General features: G+C 39.8%; 1 protein-coding gene across 1 annotated transcript in view; it reads right to left on the bottom strand.

Annotated features, from left to right (window-relative positions):
• The window catches only part of LOC109298980 (golgin subfamily B member 1-like), a 75037-nt gene that overhangs the window by 2628 nt on the left and 62211 nt on the right, over positions 1-10198 (bottom strand). Inside the window, exons 23-29 of the mRNA XM_019519416.1 lie at positions 9052-10104; positions 8019-8170; positions 7228-7381; positions 5550-5702; positions 4720-4887; positions 1164-1261; positions 669-791 (exon numbers count right to left, since the gene is read on the bottom strand). Of these exons, the coding sequence (XP_019374961.1) occupies positions 669-791; positions 1164-1261; positions 4720-4887; positions 5550-5702; positions 7228-7381; positions 8019-8170; positions 9052-10104 (1901 nt within the window). The remainder of the gene's footprint in view (positions 1-668; positions 792-1163; positions 1262-4719; positions 4888-5549; positions 5703-7227; positions 7382-8018; positions 8171-9051; positions 10105-10198) is intronic.

Raw genomic sequence — 10198 nt, 5'->3', positions numbered from 1 at the left:
ACCCATTTTGTTTGGACCAGCAAACTGCCTGTCATGAATGATGGGGGGGGGGGGGATGGGTCACTGCCACCCAGCGCCCCGTGGTGCACCCCCCCACCTTGCATCCATCCCTGTGCGCACCACCCCCATCCGTCCCCATGTCAGGGCTGGGCAGCAGCAGTGGCAGTGGGGCACTGCTACTGGAAACCTCCCCTTCCCCTCCCTCCTGGCTGTTGTTTGGGGGTGGGGAGGAGTGGCACAGTATCTCCCTCTGTCAGTAATGCTCCAGGCCCTCACAGCCAGGCGGCACGTGCGCACCCCCTTAGCAGCACATATGCAGTTGGCCCAAAGCATTACAGACAGACAGACAAAGGCTTTTATTATATTAGAATATTACAGGCAGTTCAGAAAGTTTCCTCAGATTGCGTTTATGATATCTTAAATGCCCCTTGCTGCTTACTAGCTGGAACAGGATCTGGCACATGATTTTACCAAAAGTCACAATAATTCATCAGGCAAATCCTAACATTTTTTAGGGGGAAACGATCCTGTCATCAGAATGATGCACTTGCACCTCCATGCCCATGTGTAGCTCCAGTGATTTTACAGGGACTCCCTGAGTATAAGTGTTTGCTATATAAATTCAACTTCAGTAGTAATTTTTTTCCTTTTCAAGCAAGTATCTCCACCTTTTACTTTGTCCTAAGGCCTCCTCTGCAGCTTCTCTCCTCTTCCTTTCTTCTGACAGTGTTTCTGTTAGCTGAGATAGGGTCTGCTGTACTGATTCGTACTGCTGTTCAGTCTCTGCAAGTCTATTGACAAAAGCAAACACCAGATCAATTATTTAAATATAGATCATCTTGTTAGGGAATTCACTTCTATTTGTTATAGTCTTAGGCAAGCTGATATGTTCCGAATCATGTACTAAAAACAAGTCACTCATAACTTGAGCGTTATACATCTAGCTTTAAAATGACATTATCACCAGATATACATTCAAAGCTTCTTCATTAATAAGACAGTTAATTCAGCAATGTTTTCAGATCCACCCAACTGACTATAACATTTCCCTGTTCTTAAACATCAAAAACTGCCTTCCAAGGAGACAAGTAAATTACTTCTGCTCTACTGATACACTGGCACACAAGAAAACAACAATGTTAATATACGTAATCAACCCTGACCTTATCCTGAGTTCAATTAATTCTGCGTTGTCTAGTTCAACAATAACTGCAGCTCTCTCCTGTGGTGCTCCTGGGGGAACTTCTGCTCTGGTTTTGTCCTAGAAAATATTAAAATAGTTTTTGAAAGAAAAAAAAAAAGGAAAGAACAAACAAACGTGACCATAACACTTCCAGTTAAAAGTTCAAATTTTCTGGTTAAAGATATTAGTCCCAGTTCAAGAAATCATCAGGTGATTGTACAGCTATCCTACCACTTAATCATTTAGCTGGGGCTACAACTTCCAAATGTACATTCAAATGGATTCTACCCAAGGACATTCCCTATGGAAGCTACAAGCCTCCACAAATGCGTAATTTCCACTTCCTCATCTATGACTTAACTTGGGGGACTTTGGGGTGCGAATACCTTAACAAGGTGAGCAGGTTAAGCAATTGTATAGAAGAGACATAAAACCACCCCTTTAGTTAGTGAGCAAGGTTTACAATTAAGGGATCTTTACTATTAAATCAAGACAGCACAAGACGGTTATTTAAAAATAAAAAGAGCTCCTGGTCCAGTGCCTTTTTCACTTTAAGGCAATGTTTGTTATTATGAAAACAAGAGAAGTATGATGAAACATCGCAAGTAAGTATGCGAGAGATCACAAAGGAAATTAAAATGTGTTTAGAAGGCCAGTTCTGCACACAAGATCTTTCCCATAACTTTGATAAAGATCTCCCCTTAACATCTTACAGTAGTGGTAACAATCCAAATATCTACCTGTTAGTCTCAGGTAAATTCAAAATAAAGGCCTGTTCAGAAGAATTTGAGAGAACTGGCATGACATTGGGTCATGGATCAGCACTTTTCAGGAGAAGCTCTGCCTTGGGATTCCCCAAGAGGCCTTGTCCAGTCTTCCTCTTGAAGGACCCATTGAAACCATGCCTGGCTTTCCAAGCTTCTGACTTCAAGACCTTGCCTCTTTTCTGTCCCTTGGCTATCTGTAGCACCCCCACCTCAAAGAGGTCCTTCTTTGCTTAGCACCTGCCAAAGGGGGCGACCCCTACAAGATGGGGGGGGAAGGGAGACAAGGATCAGAGTACCAACATCCCAAACTGTGCAGAAAACAGCCCCACTTCAAATAAAAAGTCTTTATTTTTCCACTGCAATTGCCTCAGACTCCTGCTTACTCACTCCCCAGATACTTCAGAGCCTCTCCTTCTCCTCAGGCACACATAAGGCACATTAGCAATAAAATGGTTATAAAACTACAGGAGACTAATACTCACCCATTAAAATGAAACTATGTTACTGGGAACCAACCAGAGACCAATCTTGGGAGCCAATAAAACCCAAATTTATCTTCCCTTGATGTAAAAAGGACCTCTAGATGTCCCACTTATGAAATCATCTACAGCAAAGCATGCTTACACTGAGCCCTCTACAAGAACTCCAGACTAGAACTTAACTTAATCAGCTGTTTTAGTCACATCTCTTCCTGCTCTGAAAAATGAACTGAGCTGGAGCACTGTAACCAGTGATCTAGGGAAGTTCTAGCCACCCCTTTCCGTGACAAAGCATTGGCATTTACATTTTTATTACTCTTAATGTGAATTATTTGCATGTTGTAATTTTGTCGGGCCAGGCTCCATTTCAGAAGTATAGTATCAGTACTCTCCAAGAGGAAAAATCCCCCACCAGGGGCTCCTTTTGCACCTGCTAAGTGCAGAGCTTCAGCCTTTCTAAGTAGACTATCTATTACCATCAGGTCCTGGAAAAACCGTAGGCTCCTGATTTCCTCAAGTCCCAAAAATGCCTGGTATGCCTAGAGAATCTCATTGTCTTTTTGACCCATTATCCTAGGGTGGCTTAGAACATGGGAAAGCCTTTGCTGCCTTCAGTACCTTGTAATCCTAGGATGTCTGAAGGCCCAGGGCTACTGAATGCTACAGAATATTGACAAGGTAAGGTGACACACTTCGCTCTGTGTCTAAAAGCCTATTGACAGCCTCCACACTGCAGCAGCAGTCATGGAGGAGCTAGACCTGGCCAATTTAAGGACCGTCTCAAATCACCCTGAGACATCCAGCAAGAGGCAAGAATTCTTGTGAGTGATATCTTTTATTGAACCTAATGCATGGTTGGGATAGACACAGGCAAGCCTTCAGACGTGACAATACCCATCCTCAGGCCCTTGGGAGAAAAGCAGACAGCATAGCTAAGCAGCAGATAAAGCAAAGTTTGCTTAAAAGATTATTCAGGAGACCTGTAATCACCTGAAGTCCAGAGGTTAACTAGTATCAGATAGATAATACAGACAATGACTTCATGGTCCATTATAAAGTCCCTGGTACTTAGGCTAGGTAGAGACATTCAAAAATCCTGAGGCGGAGTAGTTATCAGGTTTTCTGTAAGTGCCGTAGTTTAGATCAGTAGCAAACAATCTTAGACCAAAGTTCCGCCATTTTTAAACCAGTCTACATGTGCCAAACTTCAGTTCTGTTACAGATATAGACCAGTTTTGTGTGCCAAACTTCTGTTCTGTTTAGGGATGTGAAAGGTGAAATGATTACTTGTTTAACTAGGAAGTGCAGTGATAACCAGTTAGTTTACTGGTTATCCTTTAACTCTGGAAGGAAGGGAAGCTGCATGGTGCCCCAGCAGGAATCAGAAGGCAGCAGGGCAGACAGGACAAAGGGGGGAGGGAGGGAGGAGTGAGCAAGAAAGAGGGGAGGGAGAAGGGGAAGAGGTGGAATCTTTGTCTATCCCTTCCCAAACTTCAGAGACCCAGGCTCCTGCATCCCTCCACTCCAAAAACAACCTGGCATCATCCCTGTCCTCCTTAACGTGTTCCATGCAAATGTTTCAGTTGAATATACTTAGTGAAGACCTTCCCCAGTTCAAACTGCTGCTGTCCCAAGTGTACATGTAGACACTGCCCCCAGGAGCAGTTGACTGGCTCAGACTGCTCCAGAATTTACTGCGTTGCATTAATTGCATATGTAGATGCACCTGGTTAGTTAAGTTTTAGCTAGACAAAGCCCATGAAGACAGTATTTGTTCTGAGACTGACCCTTGGGGATACTGAGTGATGCAACAAGTTCCTTCTGAGGACTAAGTATACAATTCCTTCCACACTACTTTTATCAATATTATCTGGCCCACAACTTTTCAATGATCTTAAAAACCCTGCTGTTTAATGGAAGAAAAAATTGAAATACCTAAGTAGTACAAATTATGGGACTTATACTGCCTTTAAAATTACATATCTGGAGTACAGGAAATGTAAACAAAACAAAACCAGTAAATCTGTGAATATTAACCAAAGGATAGTCAATGTTGCTGTATATAGCTACAGGTGAAAGAAAACCTAAAAAAACTATCTTCCTTATTTTATAACATGATTCATGAAGTAATGAAAGTCTAATACTAAAAAAACTTATTTCCTTGTCATTAAGCAATAGAAAACTACCTAAGACTACAGATCCCTTCAAAATCTCAGTTTGGGGCATGAATACAGAAATGGGAAAGGTGGGATAGAAAACAAGATATGACATTTTGCTCTGTTCACTTTACCTGAGCTGCATCTTGGTAGGGAGCAACTTGCATTGCCCGATAGTCCCTCTCAAGTCTGAAATAGCGGTTTTGCAGCTCAGTGTAACATAGCTGATTATCCCTTAGAGTCTGGGAGATAGTCTTCAACTGGGCAGACAGGGCACCATTCTCCTCTGTTGACTGCATTACCTAAAACAATTTAATCTTTAAAAACAAGATCTACCAATTCTCTTACAGGGATATTGTACTGAGGTAAGAGTAATAGCTGAAAGCTATTATGAGTTGAAATAAGTGCATCAAGTGACAGCCAGATGACAATGCCACAGGCTCACAAGCTTTAAGACGAGGAAACGAAAGAGTTGGAAGAATTTTCTTTTCAGAGATGCTTTATCAACATACAACCTGTTTGTGCTCAAAACTTGTGCACAAATTTATTTAACTTAAATTGCCAATGGACACATGTCACTTGAGGCATTTTGAAAATTTGGTCTTACGTGGCTCCAATTCTGTACTACAGTGCAGGCGTTTCATTTGTTCCAAACTTAAATCCAATCCTTTTGCTTGGAACGTGGAGGTGTTTAAACTTCCCCAATGAAGAACTATAAGGCCAAGGAGCCCTGGCTCAGACAAATAACCAACCAAAAGAGCCATCATGGAAAGACAGTAATCGTGATTTAGCTTGCCAGTTCTAGTCTGAGCCAACTTGTGTGAGGCAGTCTAAAATTGAAAGTAATAGAAACATGCCATGCATTGGTGTCACACTGTTCCTAGACTCAGGGAGATTAAATTACTTGCACATTGACATTCTCTGCGCTCCACATCTACCCAGAGTTATCATAGTATCTTCTTACCTTTGAATTGATCTGCTGGAAAGTAACATCTTTCTGCTGCATCTCCTGAAGACAGTGCTGCAGCTCATTCTGAAGCTGATTTCTCTCAGCTAAAAGTTGTTTTACCTGCTCTGGGGTGTTTTCACTTCTGACTAGAGTGGCCATTTCGAGTGCCTTAGTTAACAAATAAAAAACAAAACAGGGTTAAATCTAAAGGAATTGGTAACTATTACATAAGAGGCAAGACTTTTGGGGAAATATATTTTATTGGACTAAGTGTATAGCAGGGAGAGCTAAAAGACATACTTTTGGGCATCAGGTGCCCATACTCAGGTCACTGTTACATAACATAACATTTTTCACATATGGACAAAGACAATCCTGTTATTATTTTCTTCTCACAAGCTAGTCTAAATGTTTCAGTGAAAGCTGTTTTTAAACAATACTAACATTGCAACATTAAGAACCTGTAAAGAGGAACTGGCCACAGATTAATGTAATTGACTTCAAGCACACAAGTGAAGCCAAATGAAAAAAAAAGAACAACTCTGAAAACCAACAAAGAGCAAAGTGGATTCATGTTTTTTTTAACTGAAATTATTTTACTTGTAATACTATATGCAGTTTAACAAAGGTTACAAATGGTTATTTTGTAAATATTAATTTAAGGCAGACTGTACCCCTTTTCACAAAAACTCCCCAATATTGCTTTTAATAATGAATTGAATAATCTGTATTTGGTGACCAATTCCATCATCCTATCCAACTCCAACAGCGAAGGGCCACTTCCAATCAATTTTTTTCTACTGTTCTGTGGAACAAGTTCTATATATAAAGATCAGGGGTGTCAAACTCACCCAGCCCATGGGGCCAGATGAGTTGTGCAGGGCCAGTCCACAGGCCAATAAGACCCACAGTTTAGCATTCTGTATCCAGTGCGTGCCTTGGAACAGCAAGAGTGCATGCCACATGTGGCATGGTGCTAGAGCCCCAGAGCAGCAAACAGACATTCTGGGGCTGTGCTGCACATGGCAGCTGCTCAGCCACTTTGAGGTACAAGCTGGAGCGGGCACTGCATGCTGCATGTGGGGACATCCAGCACACCCCACATGTTGCTTGTGTGGCATCTCCAAGACCCACAGACAGCACTGAGAGTCAGATAATAGGGCTCCACAAGCCAGATCTTTGACATCCCTGTATCAAATTATATACTGAAACTTCTATCACTTCTCTTGGGAGCTTATGCCACAATCCAATAGTCATAAGTTTTAAAAAGTTTTCATATTTCATCATGGTAATAACTGGAAATTGACAGTAGTCACAATATTGGTCAAGATAAATGTTATTCTCATTGACCAAATCACTCACCTGCTGAGATACCCAAAGCATGGGGTGAAAAGCACTCCTCCACCCTATCTGGCCCAATTCAAGGCACTCTGGGCTGAGTGCACACTCCCACCCCTTGATGATGGAGCCACAGCCTTTCCACAATTATGAACTGGTTCCCAATGAGTGATATCTGGAATTGTTGTATGTATGTAGACCCATTAGATGAAATGCTTGGTTACTACCCATACCCTCTGGTATTATAGCTCCACTAAACAGTTCTCATTATGGAAAAAGCTTTTAAAGTAAAAAAAAAAAAAAAAGTTAACTGACCAAAAAGTGTTTATATTTAAATGTGTTTAATCACTTTTACCTTGATTGGGTGATTACTGCTGGACGATTCTTTAATAATAGCATCTTGTTGCGACTTCTGTAATTCTACAATCTGTCGGTCTTTCTCCCTAATAGCCATCTGATACTGATTTTGTAGTGCTTGGGATTCTGTCAGCAGGTGTTTTTTTTCCATTCTAAACACAAAACAGGAGTTAAATTATAACTACATACACATCAATGTGGAAAAAAATAAAGCTAAGTTCACTGAGCATTTTGAAATAAATGTCATAGGAATTTCTACATAGCCACACCCATATCAACACAGATTAGTATCTAAGACTTCACCTTAATACTCAGTTTTCCCCAGAACTTTCTTTTTAAAATGCCCTGAGAACAAGGGTTTGAAAAAACACTGCATGTACCCTGTTTGCACAAAGGCTAGATACAATAAAATATTCTAACCAGGCAGTGAAAGTTATCATGGTTATGCAACTTTTAATTGCAGTAGTCAAATTAAAGGAGGAAGTAGTTAAATTAAAATTTTGCATACCAAACCCACCAAAACAGAAAATTCAGCTCACAAATAAGCCTGAAGTCTATTATGTAGAGATAGAGATAGCTATATAAAGAAATGAAGTTTATTATTATTATTATTAATACAAAAGTTCTAAAGTAGAGTTCACACACAATGAAAATGTTTTGATGGAAATTTTAGGTGAACTATAACTCTTCGTTTCTATTTCAGATATTTCTAAAGGGATGTTTCATTGCGTTGTGTATTCTACTGAAGATGCTTCTACACTAGCAACACGCTTTGTTTGATATTTTTACCTTAATCCAGCCAATTCATTTTTGTATGATGCAATCTCTTTCTCAGTTTCCGCTTGGAAAGCTTTGGTTTGATGCAAAGCTCTCTCCAGGTCATCTACCTTGTTCTTTAGTTTGGACATTTCAACCGTTGCTAGACTGGTTCCTTCTTTAGCCTACATGAAAAAAAGATTTAATGAATTAGAGTAAAATCTGGATCATACTAGAAACCCTGTTAGTATCAAAACTACATAAAGAATTATGGTTTCTTCTCATTCTCTCCTGTTTCTTCAGGTCTGCAGAAACCAAAGTTCTCAACCTGATTTTAAATGTGGTTTCTCTATTTCACCTATACTTTCTTAATGCTTAGCTAATCTACTGAATGGAAACTTTGCAATCCATAAAAGCATATAAAGAAGAGAGTAAATTCTTGCAATTGTCCTTGAACTTTACACAACATATTTCTCCCTATCCATCTGAAATGTTTCCAAACAACTTGAGAGAATTTATCCATCTGGAATGTTTCCAAAATACTCTTAAGCACATTTCTAAATTACTCTTAAGACAAAAGAATTAAAAAAAATAAATTAAAATCTGAGTTCAAAAGGCTCTGGACAGGTTACAATAAAATGGAAAATGAATTGCAGAAACAGAATAAAATCCTAACATGAGAACAAACTATGCCCCCTTCTTGCCTGCACCCTGCCCAGGGAGGGGAAAAAAAAGTATTAAAAACCAGTTCATCCTTCCCTGCCTACTCCAGCTCCCCTAGCCTATGACCAAGGAGAATGCTCCTTCTTGCCTTCTTCCACCTTAACCAACCTCATTTCCCAACCTACATGCAATATGTCCATAAAAGACAACAGTTCTCCCCCCACCATCTGTATTGCCTCCCATCACTCCCCACTGTCATTCATTCCCCTGCCTCATATGCAAGGGAGTTCCCCTGACCCACTTATTGTCCCTTCTAAGCCATATCTCCTCCTTTCTTATTTCACTGATGTTGTCAGAGGCAAATGGGAAATGAAGCTGTGCCATGCTTAGCTTTATGAACTACCTTCAGTTTGCTGAGCTCCTGCAACAATCTGTCTCGTTCATCCTGAAGACAAGACATGGCTTTGGAAAAGGCTTCAATTTGCTGAATATGCTTCTTATTCTCAGATGTGAGCGTAGAAATCTCAAGGTCTTGGCTACTTACTTCCTCACAGAGATTTTCAATTTCACTAATAACCTGATCCAGAGTGACCTTGTTTTTAGCAGTGCGAAGCTCTTGGCTCAAAATATCATCTTCTTTTAGTACATTCATAATTTGCAATGTGAAGTCATTCAGTTTTGTTACAAGTTCATCTCCTCTCTTTTTTTCAGTTTTGAGTTCAGATTCATATTTATTCTGAAGTATTTTGAAATCCTCTATTAATCTGTCTCTATCATCCTGTAAAGAAGCCATTGCTTTTGCAAATGACTCAGTATGGGATCTCAGTTGTTTATTCTGACATTGAAGGTCTACCAGCCTCTTCTCTGGAGATGTATCAGTTTCATTTCCCCATTCAGATGTCAAAACTGACTTACTGTCTTTACCCTCTGAAGATTTTGTGAATTTACCTAATTTCTGGATTTTTTTAAATATGTCTTGAAGTTTTTCCCCATGTTGTGCATTGACTGCCAATTCTATTTTCTGATCACTCTCCCTCATCTGGTGTTTTTCTCTAGTTTCAGAAACGAGTTTTTCTTTGTTTAGTGATGCAACTAGAGACTCCAGTTCATTTATTTTGCATATTAATATTTGATTCTCATGTTCTAAAGATTTTGTACTCTCCTGTTGCAAATTATTAGTCAGCTGCATTTCTGTGATTTGTTTCTGAAGTTTCGATTTCTCCTGTTCAAAGTCCTTCATGCAATCCAATTTCTGTTTAAGCAATTCTTTCAACTGATGATCTTTCAGAGATAAAACCTGGTTAAAGTCTTCCCTACATTTTATTAATTGCGCACTTAGCTTTGCATTTTCAGAATGAAGATCATCTATCCGATTCAGATGCTTCCTTATTTCTTGTTTCAAATCACTGTCACAGTTGCCAATACTAGTGAAGAGACCATCTCTCTGACTTAAAATGTTTTCGTGCTGATATTCCAGATCTTTGTATTTAGAAAAGAGAACATCTCTGTCATTCTGAAGAGATGACATTGATTTTCTTAAGGAATCAATT

The sequence above is a fragment of the Gavialis gangeticus genome, unplaced genomic scaffold (genome assembly GCF_001723915.1).
Source record: "Gavialis gangeticus isolate Ggan-Ray unplaced genomic scaffold, GavGan_comp1, whole genome shotgun sequence".
Classification (NCBI taxonomy): domain Eukaryota; kingdom Metazoa; phylum Chordata; order Crocodylia; family Gavialidae; genus Gavialis; species Gavialis gangeticus.
This window is presented reverse-complemented; position numbering and strand designations above follow the sequence as displayed.